Raw genomic sequence first — 19,340 nt, forward strand, 5'->3', positions numbered from 1 at the left:
GTTTCATATGTGTATAGGTATCTAATTACATGTATCTTAATCTTTCTATGTGTCTGACACCATGTTTAAAAACCTTTTCATCACTGAGAAGCAGAGATGCAGGACCAATGGATATGATTGATCATGATCATATATCTTGTTTCTTATACAGTGAATCTTGCAGAAGCAGCATATGATGATGCAGGAATTACTACCTAAATGATAATTCCTGTCTTTTTCCATATAAATGAGAGAGATTTTTGAGAACAAAACAAATAGTGTTGTCAGAGCTTTGCCAAAAAAACAGAATAAGCTTTTTTTTATAAGAGAAATTCAAAAAGTGCTAGTGGAAATAGTCTGTACAGTTTGATTTGCTAGCGAAAAAAATTAAGAAGTCTTATGAACTTGGAACTGCACAGAAGAGACATTTTTTCCTTTGCCTCTGTCTGGTGCTGTTCCACTGGAAAGCAGATAATCTAATCGGGGTGATGTATGTGCTGTGGCCAGTCCTAGAGAGTAAAGAGTGCTCGCACAGTTGGCCTGATAATCTTACCTAATGCCAAGCAGAATATACATGTGCATTCAGTGCTTCCAAATATATCAGAATGCCCCCTGAGTTCACACAGGACTCCTGCTAAGAAATGCCTGTGATCTGGGGAAATGTCTGGATCTTCCATGAGTTAAATGTAATAATTACTTGGTAGGTTATATTAATATTTTCATTATTTTCCATCCTCTTTTGATGGCCTTGTCAGGTTCATAATGAGATGTAAAGATGTTTAAATATAATGAGAAATTAATTGGAAACATCCAAGCAACCTAACTTCTTGGGAGGCAAAAGATACAGTGCAGGCATCCATTCTGTGTAAAGGTGATTTTTGAATGCTAGGTGGGGCTTTTTAATAAAAAAGAAAGAAAAAAGAAAAACCTACCAACCAAACCCTGAAACAAGCTATGATTTCATGATCAAATTAGAGAGATATAATCAACTGTTTTAATTGAGGGGGCATTAATTTCCATTGATGTGTGAAAGACTAAGCAATTATTTTTGTAATTTAGTATTATGCAAATGTTACAATTTCATGTATTTTTATTTAAGTAAGAGAAGTCAGCTATAATATGCAAGTGCTAACATTCCACGTATTCTTGATTTTTTGGTAACTTAACTTTGTCCTGATTTTTTGAAGTGGTATTCTTAAAGGCTTAGACAATTCTGCTGACAGAAATATTTAATTTCTTTGACTTAAGAAAAGGATGACTATTTCAGATGACAAGGAGCTGCCAGTAACAGTGTGCCCACTCTTGAGGGCACACATCTCTAGGCAGAACATCCTGCATTAACTCCCTGGTGGGCTGTGGGGCTGTACCCCGAGGGGGGTGCAGGCAATTTCAGACCGCAGCAATGGGGAGTCTCTTTGCTGTCAGTGACAACTGGTGACAGATGAAATCACTCTGTTAAACATGAGTTGATTTTCTCTGGTCCATTGTACACAATATGTTGTTTTTGTGGTAAATAACAGCTTTTAATTGCTTTCCAACAGTTCAGCCTTTACATCAGACAGACATAGGAAAAGAAAACTATTGGAAAACTCATCTCTTAACAGCAAGTTATTGAAAGTAAATGTAAGTACAACACATCTGGTACAGTGAGTTTAAAGGGTTTTGGTAAATCTGCTGAGGTTTATAGTTTGCCTAGACCCAAATTCTGCTTGGAGCACTTTAGCATCTTCTGGCCATACACCTTCACACACAAGCATGACTCATACTCTGCTGCATTTCTGTTGATGTAGACTGAGCTTTCCTGGGCTTTACAAGGGTTTCATGTCAAGATGGAGCTTTGCTTTCCTGAGCAGGCAAGGGGCTTTTGTTCTTTTTAGTTTTTTATTCTCCAAGGTGCAGAAGGCAAAGGAGGATGTGCACTCTTTTGAGGAAGGCTAAGAGTAATTATTAGGAAAAAGTAAAAAAATGTTACCAGTTTTTTAAAAGAGCTTAGTAAAACTTGCTTTCAAGAGGAACTATGGACTTTTCTTAAGCTTTTCTTCTCATTTCGTCTTCTGCTCTTTTAACTTCAGATCAGGATAGCACCCAGGAGAGGCGGATCCAGCTCTAGTTAGATGGCTGAAGGGCTGCATTGTTTCTTCAAACAAAGAATGTCCCAAGTCAGATGTCTCTTTTGCACAGATTATATTTAGGGAGTTTCTCATTTTCATAATTTCTCCCAGAATTTGAGGGTGGAGAGGGGAGATACCAACCCAGTTGTATTCAACTGCTTCATTTTCACCCTTGGGAAAATGGGGGAGAGATGGAGCAGAGCTCTTGGGCTGTGGGACAGCAGTGTCATCAAAGGCAGCTGGAGCAGCAGCTCCTTCAGCTATAGGAACAACTGCTTGAGAGGATGTGAATGGGAATAAGAGCCTGGGGTGGAGCAAAGCAGTTGGTTGCTGTCTGGCAAAGTCTGGAGGGGTTTAGATTACTTAAAAAAAACCCACTACTACAGTCAATTTAGGGTTGTCTGAATGTGCTGTCTGCACTTCCTGTACTGTCCCAATCTTGCAGAGATTGAGGAAGCCTGGGAGAAATACTGGGGCTTTCTTGCTACGGCAGTACACAGCATCATTCTCTGGAAAACTCAAAGCCAGTAAAAACCAGAAGAAAAATTCCAGGCAATATTTAGATAAGGACAAGACAGAATTAGAAAGCATGAACTAAATGCTTATTTTATTCTTCCTACTCTGCTTATTTTATTCTTCCTACTCTGCTGTTTTGCCAGTTTTATTAATACTTCAGTATTGCCTCTAACAACAGATAATCTTTTTATTATTGGCATGTTGAATCTTCTCTTGAACCGCAGGGGCAATGCTGTGTGCGTTAGTGCTCTGCTATGGCACTTGAGGCAAGAGTGAGAAAAAAATATGCTCAGGACACTGTGATGTTTGCACTTTGAGATACTAAAAGATAGCCCAGCTTTAAATTCTGTTGGAACAATGAAGAATGCCCAGACATTTGATGAACTTCCACTGTGGTATTTTGTAGACAGTGGAATGTGTCCAAGTGTTGAAGATTCTAAAAATGTCTAAAAAAAAGTCCACATTTTTCTTCCCTTTCCCTTCACCCACCCCAGAGATAATTTGACAAAAAGCAAGCTCATCTGTGGGTTCATTGTTGTAGGCTGTAAATGCTGTGTATTTTGCTTCTCTTTTTCCAAGTCTTTGCGTTTTCTTTGCACAGTCTAACTTGATGGCTTATTTCTCAAATAAATGCTGTTTTCTTTTTCAAAAAACCTTCTGGCCACAGAACCCCACTGAGACTCAGACTAATGCTTGTGACTTAAAACTGAAAGTGGCCACACTGTGCATTTTAGACATGGGAACTGATGGATGAGGATTGGTACTTAAATTTTTCATTTTGCAAAGGCACTGTAGGGAAATTCCTATCCAGTTCTCACTGAACACTATTGGAGTGTGAATATTTAACATACATACACACAAATCCTTGGTAATAGGAGCCTGTGATTAACTGTGTTGTCCTATTCTAGATTTATTTACACAGGAAAAGACATAGTATAATTTTCTATTGAAAGGAATGAGTAAGAAACAGTTTCCATATCAAGATGGAGCTTCAGGGCAGTTTGAGCTGCTGAGGTGGTTGCTTTAGCTTTGCAGCTGCACTCAGTGTAGTTGGTTATTGTTCAGATCTGTGCTGATCCAACAGTGATGACTCTGGAGAGGGGGAAGTAGTGGAGCAGTGATAAATCTTTCTTTAACCTAACTGTTCTCATTCTAGGGAAGCACCACTGCCCTTTGTGCCACAGGCCTTCGGAACTTGGGGAACACTTGTTTCATGAATGCAATCCTTCAGTCGCTCAGGTACCTTCCACAGCTCTTCCACCATTCTCAGGAAGCTTGTGTGCATTGGGCAGGTGAATTTGGCAAGTTCTCACAGGACAGAAGTGTTCCTGAATTTGCAGGAGTGGGCGTGTGTGGGTTGATGAAGTTGTGTTTCATGGTGTGAGGCACATCCTGTGGTGCAGCATTCCAGAGGAAACCTGCCATGTCCTGGGCAGAACAGGAGAGTGCCCCTACACTGCTGAGGCCAGTGAAATATGTTAAATTCCTCAGCAAATGCAGGTCTGGGTTGTATAGCTCAAGTCTGGCAGGGTATCTCTTAGTCAAGGCAGAGCCAAAATATAATTATTTTAGGAAGTTGGGATGCCAGGGATATTTGCAGATCTACTTAGTTACTGACAAAAGGTATTTGCTACAATGTTTCTTGTCTCTCCAATTGTTTGTGATTGCCATCCTGTATCACTGCATGAAGTGGTGTATATGCATTTCAAAGAACAACCTCCAGAATACATAATATCCTTTTTCTTTGGCCTGTAAGGATTTCATTCTTATTTCCTTTTTCCTAGTAACATTCAGCAGTTTTGCTGTTACTTCAAAGAGTTGCCTGCCGTGGAGCTGAGGAATGGGAAGACAGCAGGACGGCGAACTTACCACACCAGGAGCCAGGGGGATAACAACGTGTAAGCTCTGTGTGCCTTGTGAGCTCTGAGCTGTGTGGGAAACAGTGGCTGCTGTGAATATTGCACAATTCACAGGGGACAGAGGCACAGAAGAATATAGTTGTCTAGAAAGAAAGAAACTCGTATCACTTGCAGCTTGCTGTTACAGGTCTGGTGCTGCAGGAAGAGGCAGTAAGATACATCAGGTAGTGCTGTAATGTGACATGTTACATCATATTAAGAAGTCCTCTTCACACATGCTGCATTATGATTATGATACTGAATTCCAGCTAAAATAGGGCCATGGGGATGTGACTGCAAGTCCACCTACTACAAAAAATTCAGGAGTAAGTGATTGACAATCTGTAGGTTGTTTGAGCGAGTGTTAAAGGCATGATGTTAGTAGAGTCTGCACTAAAATGGCAAACAGTGCGTAGGTGTTCACATGAGTTCTGAACATTTGAAATACAGTTTTCAGCTGTGTGTCTTGAGCATTATGGGTAGGATTTTGGATGTAAAGTCTTTGAAGCTATTGGAAGGGATATTTACCCAGTCATTATAGTCTTAACCAAACTAATTTCTGATACCTGTACCATTGAACAACCCCTCTAAGGGTTGTAACACAAACCCACATTAAAAATCAGCTCTTACTTTCTTTACAGCTCACTTGTGGAAGAATTCAGAAAGACACTCTGTGCTTTATGGCAAGGAAGCCAAACTGCGTTTAGTCCAGAGTCTTTATTTTATGTTGTTTGGAAAATAATGCCAAATTTTAGGTAAGTCTTTTTAAAAAATAACAGTATTCTTGATTGCAACTACATATTGCTGGTGTCCTACTCTAAAATGGGCTGCATCCACAGGATGTGCTCTGTGCAGCTTTCCATATGCCTACAAATGTGCTTTTGAAAAGGATTTTTGCTTTGATCAACAGTTTTCTGTTCATCAGTAGTGCTTGCTTTTTCCTTCTGCCCTTCTACCACATGAAGCAGTGTCAGAGAGGACAGAGATCTAAATGAGAAACAGTACCTTTGAGCTAGTGCTCTGAAATAATCAAGCTATTGACTGCTAGGTGAGTGCCAAATGCAGGGTGTTGGCAGAGCTCAGTCTTGGCTGCAGTAAGAAAATTAAGCAGTCAGATTAAAAAAGATACAAGACCTACAGGCCTAAATTCAAACATAGTGACTGAAACTTCCTTGATTCTCTCAAAATATAGTAGTCACCAGCTGGACATGATATAAGGGCTGCAAGAGAAAAATCCTGTGCATAATAAGCCTTTTGGGCCCATACTGACAAAACAGACAATAAAGAGAAAGGGAAAAAGAAGGTTACCCAAGTAAACCCAAGTATTGTTCCTCTCCAAGGTCTCCCTGTCCTGGCCCCTGAACCTCTTTCAAAGGAGCACTGAAACCTGTTAGGATATATTGTGATGAAGGTAAGTTGCTGTCATAGTTTAACATAGTTTGGTTTTTAGTTAAGGAAAAAATCCTTAACTAAAGGATTTAGTGCAACTACGGGAGTAATTCCCTGTAAAAACCTTAACAGCTTCCTTTGGACCTGACAAAACCAATCAGCTAGATGATTTTATATACTGACACCCTGTTAAACCACTTAAAAAAGCTAAATACACCTCTGTGAAATCTCTGCAAACAACATAATCCCATTCAGAAGGGAAGAAACAGCTGAAATCAACAGCTGAAATCAACGTAAGCCTCTGCAGCCACTGCCTGGCAGAAATCATGTGACCAACAACAAAAAGCCATTTCCTAATCCAAAGCCCAAATAAAATTAACTCTTTCAGTGCTATAAAATTCCATTTAAAAACAAACCTGCCAGTGCCACTTCTCCCAAAAAAAAAAAAAAAAACCACAAACAAAAAAAAAAAACCCAAAAAACAAGTAAAAGCACATAAAAAGAACAACATAAAGACACGAACACTGAGGGAAAAAAAAAAAAGAGCCAAAGCCCAAATGAGAAAAAAAAGCCTTATTCTTAAGCTAAAATTTTCTTATAAAGCTATGATGAAGATATAATTAATACATCAGATTCTTTTTCCCTATACCTCACAAAATGCATTAGAGAGCTGTAGCATTCTAACCACAGCCATGTGCAGAAGCACCAATGCTGTGATTCAATGAAAAGCTTAAATAGAGAGAGAGAATAAAAAGTGGTGAAAAACCTTGCCCCACAGATAGAAGACCTCTGTTTCCCAAAAACAGTCTCCATAATAGAACCGCCATCCTTAAAATTTCACCCCAATAAACTAAAATGACCCATGGTAGTAGTTGTGAAAATACTACCAAACATAGGAGAGACTTCACAATTGTAAATTTCCAGGCACCTTCTTTTGTGAAAATTAAAACAACAAAAGAACTGTTTCACGTGAAAAAGTCTCGTGGCAGGGCAGGAGAAGACTCCTCTCCCTAAGGAAACTGAAGAGAGATCATTTTAAAAGTAATAAACTGACTGAAAATACCAAATTTTGTCTCTTTACACTGTCAGAGAAAAAAAGAAAGAAGAGTTGGAGGGAGAAAGATTCTGAAGATTTATTTTTTCTTACTCTTTTTCTTTTAGTTCTATAAATTAAGCTTTTTTATATACCCTTTAAAATTTTGAGCCTGCTTTGCTCTCCTCGTAATCCTTATCTCACAACAAAAAAAGAATAAATAATTCTACTGGGTACACTGGAGTTTGGCCAGCACTAAACTCACTACATTAATTGGTGCATTACCTGAAAAACTCAGATTGGTGAACCAAAACCACTACAGTTGCTCCATGTTCTCAGATAGTAAAGATGTTCTCTTACTTGTTGTATCTCCAGCAGTGCTGAAAAGATGCTGTGAAAACATCTGCTCAGTGAATAACCCAAACAACATAAATCTGTTTATTCTGTTCTTCACACTGCCAGTTACATTTCATTTGGCTTATGAGAATCAAGGAAGTTTAATACCAATAGTTGCAAGCAGTGACCAAAACATTATAGGCAAACAAGCATCATCCCCTTACATCTGTGGCCAGTTTCCTTATTACAGTCTTCTCTTTAATTCTTGTTAGATCAAGTGAGGAGCCTGTTCCCTAAAGTTCCTCAAGCAAACTTTCAGCACTGTGTATCCTACCAGAGCTTTTAGAAGAAAAAGTGCTGTTTGTTGGGGTTCTCCCTCTTCCCTTTTTATTCTCAGTTTTCTGGGAGCATGTCTGCTCATAAAATCAAATGGAGAATACGGTCAGCTGCTTTTAGTAGGTCCCCACTCCCACGTGATCCATGGAGAAGATTTGTTCAGTGCATACTTGAACCTCATAAAAGCTAACAGTATTGAAATTACAGTTGTGGCTTGTGTGCTCCCTGGGAGATGGGGAGGAGAAGGCAGATGGATGTGTGGAAGAAAGATAGAGCCAGCAGCCTGCTAGCAGCACAGCAGCCACTTTGGGGTGTGCTTATGGAGCTTGAAGTAGTGGGGCAAGGAAGGAGCAACTGGAAATCAGTTCAGTTGTTTTAGTTCAATGAGATTTGGGTTGTTAAAGTGGAGGACTGTGTGAATGCTGCTCTCCCTGAGGAGGCTTATAGAAGAAGCTGCTGCTGCCCTCTGCCTCACACTGCAGCAGGGAGTAGAGAATGCCATTTGTAGTTACTACAGGCACAACTGCAGGGCCTCTGGGCTCTTCTGCTGCTGTGCAAGTCCTGCTTCTCCCTGGCTGCTGTTGTGCTGCATGCCAGGGCAGTTCTGCAGCCACATACCAAGTTGCAAGATGTGTGTTTTGCTGATTTACTGCTGTATAAATAGTGTGCTGTATTTTCCTGGTAACTGATCCTCTTTATATCCTATCTTCTTGCCACTGGGAAAAAGTATGTTGGAGTGGGCTTGAATTGAATTGCTTCTGGTGGCTGGACATCAGTTTTGTTACACAAGTAACAGAGTAATAATTATTATCAGAGTAATAATCTCTGCTATTTTGCTGAAGGGCTTTAACATAACAACTTTTAAACAGTGCATTGTCCGTATCATCGTGTCCTTTTAAAGATCTGTATCTATAATTTTGCTTCTTAACAAATCCAAATAATTTTCCATGTATAATTAGCATACTTACATGCAAGTATAAATACATGCACTGGGAGCACAGCCAACAATGTGGAACAATTCCAGAGGTTTATTTGTTGCAGAGCAAGTGTGCCAAGCTCTTTAATGAGGGATTTCATGTTGAAAAGGTGTCTGAAGCAAAGACTTTCCATACATTTAATCTTTGGCTGTTTAATGTGGTTTCTTATGTGGTTATTGAAGAAATCTGTGTTCAGTAAACTAAGCAAACCCTGTGGTACCTTAGTAACTTCAAAGCTGTGCACAATTAACATGTAGCTTTGAAGCAGAATTTGGTTTTACTACTTTGTGTTAACAAATGCGTAATTACTTTGCAACTTTAGGACGATAAGTCCTATTTTTGGCTGTACAGGACTGTGGCCTGTTGAAGCACAGCAGTGTTTCTGTGTGCTGGGTTTTCTCTTGTAAAAGGTAGGCAGTGCTGCCCATGTGTCTATGTCCTTGATTTATTTTAATGCTGCTGGTTTGGAAGAAAGCATCCTACGAAGTGAAAATTTTAATTTTTATTCTGTTATCTCTCAGCAATACTCTCATAGGACACATCTATGTTCCTCACTAAACACATCGGCCTCACATTGCATATTTCTGTTGCAGTGAGTCCATTAGCATTTCTCTCCACCTCTGGGTTCTCTGCCATGAGTCTTACAAGATTTTCCCTCCCCTGAGCACTCACATTAAAAACCCATTTGTACTTCTCTCCCAGACATTCCTACCTGACAGTTATTGCCAGCACTTAGGTGAGGTAGTGAGGTGGAAAAGGGGAGGCCTGATAAAACAGCTTGTGAGAATGGACAGGAGGTGGAGGGCAAGTGAGCTCTTGCTGTGTAGGGATTTCTGTAGCTTAGGCCTACAGTGACCTGCACATACTTACGTCAGTGTTGCACAAAGCTTTCAGTGTTTCACTCTGTATCCTGTCCTGCTTGGTCTCAGTGTGCGGCTTAATGGCAAGCGAACAGCAGTTTGTTGAATTTGATGTATGATTTAGCTTAAATAACTTAAAAGGCATGTTTTACCCTGATGGCTTCTCTGTTCTTTTTGGTAAAGTTTGTTAGTAGTGAAATTATGATGATTGAGCTGCATAACTGCTGATGGCACAGCATATATGAGACTGCAGCCCTGTCCTACCATATCCAAATGCTCAAGAGATGCTCTGAATATCTCACCGTTACCTCCCTCTCCCAGAATATGAGTTATGCAGAGGAGATGTGCAACTCTGAGCATGGCTGTAGGTCTCATCCTAGAAGAAATGGTGCTCTCAATCCTAATTATTTCAGACTTCATACTGATGCTGAAAAATGCATGTGGAAAACAAACCTAGAGACTAAATTCCTGCCTTTGGTGAGGAGGAGACTAAACAGATGAACACTTCTACCTGCCAGAGTCAGATCAGTGAGCACCACTCAGAAACACTGACTCTGCGGTCCACATGAAAAATGCATTTTGTGGTGTCTCTCTTCTGAATCCTACCAGGTTTGAGATTACAATATATTGACCTTAATCTGTGGCTGATTCCAGGAAGGGACAAATAGTACCCTGTCTGAATGAGATTCAAAGCAGTTCTGCTGAGGCACAAATCATAGTATCAAAGCAGACAGAGGAGAAGATACTGCTGCCAGCCATTGCGTATTTCAGTTAACAGGGACGCAGTCCTGGGGTGCCCCTTGCACAGGTGGGGTTGGTGAGGCCAGAGAACAATGTGGCAGCTCCATTAGGCCCAGTGTGTGAGCACATGGCAGGTTGTCTGATGCTTTCTCTTCCTATCTGAATTGTATATTCTTAACAGTTTCTCCAGTCTCATGAGAGGTGTGCAGAGAGTGTGAGCTGCAAAGTCAAAAATCATGTAATTTGTCAGGACATTGCTGCACCTTTCCAGAGGCTACTTGAAAGACTTTCTTGGTACCAAGCACATATGTGAAGTCTGCTCAGTATGATTAAACAAGCAAAGTTTTTTTTTTCCTGTAACCCTGGTGCTTGCCTTGTGTTGCCTCTAAAGCAATTTTGTTGTTGTTTCCTTTTCTCTTAAGGGGATACCAGCAACAGGATGCCCACGAGTTCATGCGTTACCTTTTGGACCATCTACATCTGGAACTCCAGGGTGGCTTCAATGGTGTTTCACGTTCAGTAATCTTGCAAGAAAGTTCTAACCTGTCTGCAAGCAACAAATGTTGCATGTAAGAAGTAGTTTTTAGTTTCTTCAAAGCCTTCATGCCTTAGCATGGGTCTGTGTGTGGTAGCTCTGAAATTTCAGATTCAGAGTTCCTTGTTTTAAGTGTTCTTCAGTGCTTCTAACTTCAGGCAGTGCAAAACTGCAGGTTATAAAGATGAGCATTCTGTAGGATCTGTGTCCCTTCAAAAGGAAGTGTCTTACTTATATCAGCAGTTTTCATAGATGTGAGTAAGCATACAGGCTAAGTTGTAAAGACATTTTAATTCACTAGTCTTTAAAAAATAAAGAACTGTATTTTCTATACCCCATAGAATTCTTTCTTCTCCCCAAAATATCATTGTCTTGAGGCGGTAGCCTGAATGCTGCAGGAGCAAAAATGATGGCCAAGGATTTTGATGTTTAAATTGTCAGCAGACCTCCTGGATTAGTGACTGAGCAGTGCAGTTAGAGCTTGAAGTCAGTTTTCCTGCAGATGATCTCGTGTATCACTTGACAGCTACAGCTGGTGCTTTTTTATCTGCATAATTTTGATTTTCATGCTACTGTGTACCTTGAAATATGTGTAATTTGGGTGTTGGTGTTTCACTCCTCTTTCTATACTTGTCAAAATACTGCTTTTTCTGACCTCTGTCCTAGCTGTGTTTTCTCACAGATTGAAACTCTTAACAAGAGAGAAAACCATTTGGTCCCTAAGTCCTTGATTCCCCTACACTGAACTTAAGTTTTCCCTTTTGTACTGATTAGGACAGAGTAAGCAGGCCTGAGATGCAGGGTCTTATAGATGCTTTGTTAGGGAAAGTGTAGAGTTCAGACTGTGCTCTTTACTGCGTTTATATTGGGCTGCTGATGCTTAAAAATCCCCCAGAAGAATCCTAAAATGTTTGTAGGATTGACATGTATTTGATACCTAAACCGATTTTATTTTGTCAGTATTTTGGATGTCAAAATCCAAGGAGAATTTAACTTTTGTTCACCTATCTACTCTAAGTTTGTAGGATTGACATGTATTTGATACCTAAACCGATTTTATTTTGTCAGTATTTTGGATGTCAAAATCCAAGGAGAATTTAACTTTTGTTCACCTATCTACTCTAAGTTTGTAGCCCTTCTTGAGAAGGGTTGTTCAAATGCACAGTGAGATGGGGTAAGCTGCCCTTCTGGTGAGGGCAGCTTTAATGCTTCCAGTAAAGTAACGAATAAGCTGTGAATGCTCTCTTTTTGTGCACCAGTCCATTTGAGCAGCTATTTGTTCCTGCTCAGAAAGTGTTCAGATGAGCTATAAAGCTGTAGGTGGAGTACAGGGAAGGAACACAAGTTTCTGCAAGCCTTAGTGTTGTATAATAATGTAACTCAGAATTTGTTTTATGTATTTTTTGATTGGACTATGAAAAGCAGGCCCATTACATAATCTACTAAAAAAATTCAGTAGGAGAATAATGAAAGCTTAGAGAACAATGCTGATGTTGCACATTGTTTATCATGTCTTAATGCAACTTAAGCTGTTGTTGGCAGTGAAGTGCAGAAATGTGCTCAAAGAAATTAAAAGTGCATGTAAGAAAGGGTGTAGAGTTAAAAATATGCTTGACCTACCTAAGAAAAAAGAATTGTTTCAGATGAAGTCTTAATTACAGGGTTAAAATCCTGACCTATGTGAGCGTCAGGTACAGCTCCACTATAGAAATGCACCCAACTGGACATTGACAACATTGACAGTTTGAGCATCTGCTTAGGGCCCCCCAGTTCACCCTTTTTTAGGTCGAAGATAAAGCAGCGTAGGGATCACACATGTGATGTGCCCCTGGGCAGCTGGAATGCCCGTTCTGCCTGGAGCACCAAGTCCTCTGTTCCGTGGGCTTGGCTGGGCACTGAGATGTGTTAGCACCAAGCGTGGGACAGGTGTTGGGAATTCAGCTCTGGCTTTCTGGCTGACTGTACTTCTCTGATGTGGTTTGTCTAGAAATGGAGCGTCTACTGTTGTCACTGCCATTTTTGGAGGTATTCTTCAAAATGAGGTCAACTGCCTAATATGTGGGACTGAATCTAGAAAGTTTGACCCATTCCTAGGTAAGGTGCTGCCTCTTGTGTTCCAAATACCGCATGACTTAGAGCAGAAAATTAAATCTCAAGCTTGGTAAACTTAGGTGTCAGATGACAGACCTGGAGTTTCAGCCTGAAAAGGCCAGACATTGTTCTGTTCAGCTCTAATTTTGTTTTTTAAATCATTGCTTTTCTAGACCTTTCGCTAGATATTCCCAGTCAGTTCAGAAATAAACGTACTAAAAACCAAGAGAGTGGACCAATGTGCACACTACGAGGTAAGAGTGCCTGGCTAATGAAATCATACCAGGCCTAAGAGGATTTTCTTTCTAGTCGGAGCATTTCTAATGTAGTTCACTCAACCCTGGTTGTTGTGTCTGTTCACTTTATTCAACTTTTAAAGCTTGTTTGGCTTTAGATACATTCTATATTAGAAAGTCATTTATCTTTGTTTGAAAGCGTTTGTGCTTAAATGTTGGATGGAATCTTGTTTTGGAAGATGGGGATTTTGTGAATGCCTGTTTTTTCTTTCAAACTTCTAGCAGCTTTCAGGAACAGGGAAGATTGCATGTTACAACGTTACATTAAAACATTATTACACAGCTTTTTTATTGCTCAGATGGATATAACTAGAATGGCTGCAGCAGATGAGCAAACCTATATTGCTGTACTTGTATTTCATGTTACAAAAATCACTTACTGTAGCTGCTTTTTCTAGATTGTCTTCGCAGTTTTACAGACCTGGAAGAACTTGATGAGACAGAGCTATACATGTGTCACAAATGCAAAAAGAAACAGAAGTCCACCAAAAAATTCTGGATTCAGAAACTACCAAAGGTTTGTATAAGCATGGGAAATGACAAAATGTCAAAGGAAATAATTGTTCAACCAAGTCCTCCTTCTTCCATGGCTATTGCAGTGTCCAGCATCAAGTTCAGCCCACTCCTCTAACACATCTTTTGTAACTGTCCCCTGTAGGTGCTATGCTTACACTTGAAACGCTTTCACTGGACAGCATATCTGAGAAACAAAGTTGATACGTATGTTGAGTTTCCCTTGCGAGGCCTAGACATGAAATGCTACTTGTTAGAGGTAATAAGACCCACTTTTTTCCATGACATACAAATTTGTTCCATGACATATGTCTTTATTACGAATTACAGTGGGCACTATTGAGAATTGATGAGTTTTCTGATTTTTTCCTACCACAGCCTGAAAACAGTGGCCCAGAGAGCTGCCTGTATGACCTCGTGGCTGTGGTTGTGCATCATGGCTCAGGGTAAGTACATGGAATGAGCCTGTCCTCCTGGCACACACTTTCTCCCACTACAGTACATGTGGAGTTAATGTAGGAGTTTCTGTCCCTAGGGCATGTATTTTAATTGGAGGAAATAAGCTGTAGTTTATAAACCAGCAGGGAGCTAAACTGAATTTATTTTGATAGATCCAATAGAGTCAGGCCTGTGAATGTCCCCTGGCAGTCTTTGGGGTAAATGACTGCAAGTGTGAGATGAAAATTCTCTAGTGCCTCTACAAATAAAAAGCCCTTAACCAAGAGCAGGATTCAAGGGGGTTTCCAGAAATTAATGCCTCATTATGAAATTCTTACTACAAAGCAGGACTATTTTTTCCTCTTTTATTCGTTGGAAGGTACATTTGCATTTATGTTTCAGAAGTGTTGAGAGCATGCTTGGAACAACTGCAGCCCAAAGATGTGTATGGTGAAAGAGATCATCAACATTACCTTTCCTGCTATAGCAGTGAAGGCTCACAGGCATGCACCAGGGCTGGCGCTGGACATATTTTGAAGTAAAGTTACTGAGAGTCTTAACTTTTCCCAGCCCTGGACAGATTGTTGAGAGTAATAGAAGGGACAAGACAATGTGTTCTTGTAAAACTTTAATTTAGAGAACTTTGAGCCCTACAGCTCAAAGAGAAAAGCATCTGCTTTGGAGGGCTGTGAGTACCTTCCTTCCTTAGCCTGCTGGCAGTCCCTTAGAGAGAAGGTGCCTCAGTGAGGTGTGTCCCTGACTGCTGTCCCTCTGCCTGCTCCACAGTGTTGGCTCCGGCCACTACACGGCGTATGCAGCCCACGAGGGCCGTTGGTTCCACTTCAATGACAGTACTGTAACCCTGACCGACGAGGAGACCGTGGGGAAGGCCAAGGCCTACATCCTTTTCTACGTGGAGCGCCAAGCCAAGCCTGGAGCAGAGAAACTTTAATACCTCCTTTGCATTCTTACTTATCAAGTCCACCGGACAAACATTTCCATTTTTCCATAAATACTTGATCCAAGACTTATTAATTTCATTGTGCACTTTGCAATTTCCTCTTGTGGGTTTTTGTTTTGTTGTGTCAATGGTAGCATTTGACTTACTGAAATTGGACACAAACTAACTTTTTTTTAGTTATACCAGAAAACCTCAGCAGATTTTGATTTGCTGCTTTAGTTGTGATAAGTCAATTTTTATATATATATATAGTTTCATGAAATAGTTATTTGACTTTTTTATATTAATGTTTTCAGTTCTCACTATCTAAAGGCACATTTACATCAAAAAAACTCTGTCCTCCATACAAGCAAGATAAATGTGCTTTTGGTTATGAAGAGCAATACAACATCGTGCTGTTCTCAGTCCTGTTATGTAGATATGATTTAATCTCTGAATCAAGGAATTGTTTGCACGTACTATTTTCCCTCGTGCAAGGAACTTAAACAGTGACCTCTGACCAATGTTGTTTCTGTGCACAAGAGAGGTGATGTGGCATCATTAAACAGGCCAGGTAATTGCTGCTATATTGGTGTGTATTCAGGCTGGTCAATTTCAGGAATCACTGTAAATAAACAGTTGGTCCAGTTGTATCAATACTGCAACTGAATTCAAGTACTGCTTAGATATGCTCTGCCCCCTACCCCCTGCAAATTTGAAACCATTATCTTAAATGTACCTGTCAAAATAACATCTAGTTTTACTGTTTTTTAACTGAACCTGAATTGCATTAGACATCTCTTGGTTTAGACTGTCATCTTGAAATCTGATCATGAACACTTACGTGCTTGAAAACTGGGGCAACTTCCTGGTAGCAGAACCCCAACTAGAACTCCTTAGTTCCTGGTGGAAGTTGGAAGTACAACAGGGCTGGTGTTTGTGAGAACAGGGGTAGGTTCCCTAAATTCCCCTCTGCTCCATGGCTACAGTAGGAAGCAGGAGGTGACAGATGGTGTTGCAGGTGCTTTGCGTGGAATTGTTCTATCAGTTCAACTGCAAACTTCATGGGAGGATGCTCAGTCTCTCACAGCAGAGCCCTCAGGGGGAGGTGCTGAGGCAAGTGTGCTTGTGACTAGAGACACTCAGGGAGCCTGAGCTCAGGGAGTTCCTGTGGCGCTTAGACACTGGCCCAGGGTGGCATTTTTGTTCAGTCTGTAGGTGAACACCAGAGGTATGGTGCAGTTTCTAAAACCTGCCTTTGTAATACAAAAAGACTATGCTAAAAAAACCCCAAACCAGTTTTAGCTCTACTGTTGATGAGTGGAAGTCAGCTACTATGATGGGAAAGGCAGACAGGAAAACCAATACTGGAAAAGCCAGGAATCTGACAGAAAATATGAAATTTGAGAAATGTTGCATTTCTGTTTCCTCAGTCTACCCTTTCTAGCCTTGGTTAGACCTTTGGGTCTCTTGTGCCAAACAGAGTTGGATGCTCCTGAAAGCTCATTAAGAGGAGAATACAGTTCATGGAGAGTCCCACCACCAAACAGCAGCTCTTAGTTGTGTTAACAGAAAATGCAGTTGTCTTAAAACACACAAGAACTCCAGCTGTGAGTCCTCTTTTAGTTAATGCCCCTGAAGGGCAGGGGGAGGCTGGAGTGGAGCCCAGAGCAGCCTGCAGTACAAGGAGTGTACAGCATTGCCTTGCCCTGGGGTCCCGCTGGCTGTACAGAGGCCAGGGTAAGGACAAATCACAGTCAGGGATTTGGTACAGGGCCATTCTCAAGAGCTTTGTTACATCTTAAACCAGGAAAGGGAAAATTGGCTTCATCCAAAACTGCAGAAATCGTTCAGCATAGCTAATGCGTTTTGAATATGTACACAGGTTAAGACTGTAGAGTAATCTGATACAGTGACATATTTATAAAGATGTTGAACAATAAATAGAACTTATCACTGCTTTAAACTGTAGATAGTTTGTCACCTTCCCTTCCTTACAGGCAGAGCCTTTCTTTAATAAACAACAATAAGTTGCTGATACTTATACAAGCAGAAAATAGGGAAGGTGAAGCATTGTATCACATTCCTGCCCTTCTTGCTGCTCACAGGCAGCTGCACAGATGCCACTTCTAGCTTTGTTTGCTCTGCATGCTGCTTGGACCAGAATTTCTATAGAATTTACCTTTGAGAATGCCAAGCTTAAAATACGCAACTATCTCTGGGCCAGCAGCAGTTGAACTTAAAACAGTCAGGTGTATGCAGTGTTCTTGCAAGACAGTGATGTAAATGTGCCTTTCTGTATTTTTAGAAATTTAAGTTTGTAATCTTCAGCAACATTCACTTATTTTAATCAACTTCTACCTGTCAGCAATGGTTTGGGTCAGAGTTATGTTCTCAGTTGAGCATTTTCTTTCAGTCCCATTTGCTGTGTCCTACGCAGCTCCTGGATAGTGGTGTCTCCAGCAGGGCCATGTGTGGCCAGCCTTGGAACACAATGCAGTCGCAGCAGGCTGTCCTTGCAGCAGGTGCTGCTCAGGACTCAGCCATATGCTTTGCTGGAACAAATACATTGTAAATCCTTTCCTAATTTAACTTTCTCCCACTGCAAACCCTGATGGACGGTATGAACAGTTTGTTGTGGCAACACAAGTATTTCTCTTCCTGGTGGAGAACTTTGCTTATCCACTGTATTCTATTCAGTGTGGTGTCTGAAAAAAAAAAAAGTAACTGAGCACTGAACCAGTAACATACTGCACCTGGCCTAGTATTACCTTTTTAATCTAGCTTGTATATCCTATATTTATCTACTAGCTTGGGGGGGGGCGGGGGGAATATCTCTCTTCATTTAAGCCAAATGTTTCTTTTCTACTTACTGTTCATCATATTACACACTAGCTGGCAAGAATTTTTTTTCTTGCTTGAGACGGCTCTGCAAGCAGCAACTGTTCTCTACAGTTCAAAGACTTGCATCTTTTTCACCAAAATATGTCCAATCAAAGGCTGTCCTTTTGTTAGTGATTGTTTAGCCACATATACAACTGGAGCCAAGACTTATGTCAAATCAAAACTGCAGAATGTCCAGTTCCTAAATTTCAGCAAGAGACGAGAGTTTAAAAGTTTGAGACAGGCAGGGACAATGGACTTGTATCAAAAGCAGGAGGCCATTTATGAAGATTTTACTAAATCAATGGGAAGTGTAACACGTGGTGTTCAGAAGTTCCCCCAGCAATGTTTCATTACTCTGATGTGTCTGTGTCTTACTGAGAGGTAATGGGCACCTTGACAGCTGATTCCAATGTGCTTTAGGATATTCTGAAGTACTGTAGTGCCATAGTTGTAATTGTTTACCATTAAAATCTCGTGTATAATTTTCAGTGATGATTACTGACTGTACTCATCTTGTGTGTTTCTGGAGCATTTCCAGGATGAATGGGAATTATATCTCATCACACAGTGTGTTTATGGAAAATGTGCCATTAAAGTGTCTCCTTTCCTTAGAAAATTAAACTTCTCTTGTCCTTCTACAGGCTTGCAGAACATTGGTGTATGGCCTCTGAACACAAATGGCAGAGTACTGCATCTTGCTCCGGGAAAATACAGCAAAATAAAGCAATTGCAGTGTTCGTAACTCCATAACACCTCTACCAAACTTAGCATCTAACCCCAAAGAGGACCTGAAGAGGATATGCCATTCCATTTTAAATGCCTTGTCACCCAACTGCTGTAAATTTTTATGGCAGATTGTGTTGTATCCCCTCTGTCTGCCAAGAGTCCATCCTAACATCCTCATCATTCAGTTTTGCTGGATTATTTGTTGTTAATTTGGGGGGATTTTTTAATTAATATTTTTAAAAATAGTATTCCTGTATGTATAACTGAGAAGTCTCAACTGTATAAACCTGCTCAAAAACAAAGGTAAGTTCTTGAGAGTTGAAAATGCCAATATGAGAATGAAGAACAATGCCTGCAGGCACAACTTTTAAGCTGCTGTTTTCCAGTGAACTGCATTACCTGGTATGTGAAATCTTGTCCCTTTTGTGGCACTGACCAGAGCTGTTTCTGAGCAGTCTCCTTATCAATTCAAAGAAAATATTAAATGACAAAGCATATAAAACCAAGAAGACCGGCAGCTGTTAAACACAGCTGACTGTATATAGTAGAAAGTTACTAACTAAAGAATAAAGCAGAAAGAAGTGCCATTTCTTTGTGTATGCCAGCTGTGTTTCAGATACACATTACTCAAGCACTTCCTCAAGCTATGATTGTTGCAGACTACAAACAAATTTCAGATCTTGTTCTTCAGAGTTAATTTTTAAACTGCATTCTCAGGGTAAGAAGAAAGAGGTAAAAT

The 19,340-nt window shown here is 40.4% G+C and overlaps 1 protein-coding gene across 2 annotated transcripts in view; it reads left to right on the forward strand.

The window, feature by feature from the left end:
- The window catches only part of USP3 (ubiquitin specific peptidase 3), a 42,966-nt gene extending 24,603 nt beyond the window's left edge, over window positions 1–18,363 (forward strand). For both annotated transcript variants that reach the window (XM_083870691.1, XM_083870692.1), the window contains exons 5-15: window positions 1,521–1,602; window positions 3,763–3,845; window positions 4,391–4,504; window positions 5,146–5,259; window positions 10,599–10,745; window positions 12,699–12,805; window positions 12,976–13,056; window positions 13,497–13,615; window positions 13,757–13,870; window positions 13,990–14,057; window positions 14,836–18,363. In XM_083870691.1, coding sequence (XP_083726817.1) covers window positions 1,521–1,602; window positions 3,763–3,845; window positions 4,391–4,504; window positions 5,146–5,259; window positions 10,599–10,745; window positions 12,699–12,805; window positions 12,976–13,056; window positions 13,497–13,615; window positions 13,757–13,870; window positions 13,990–14,057; window positions 14,836–15,001 — 1,195 coding nt within the window. In that variant the 3' untranslated portion in view covers window positions 15,002–18,363. The remainder of the gene's footprint in view (window positions 1–1,520; window positions 1,603–3,762; window positions 3,846–4,390; window positions 4,505–5,145; window positions 5,260–10,598; window positions 10,746–12,698; window positions 12,806–12,975; window positions 13,057–13,496; window positions 13,616–13,756; window positions 13,871–13,989; window positions 14,058–14,835) is intronic.
- The last annotated feature ends 977 nt before the right edge of the window (window positions 18,364–19,340 follow it).

This window comes from Zosterops lateralis (assembly GCF_965231275.1).
Source record: "Zosterops lateralis genome assembly, chromosome: 13".
NCBI classification, from domain to species: domain Eukaryota; kingdom Metazoa; phylum Chordata; class Aves; order Passeriformes; family Zosteropidae; genus Zosterops; species Zosterops lateralis.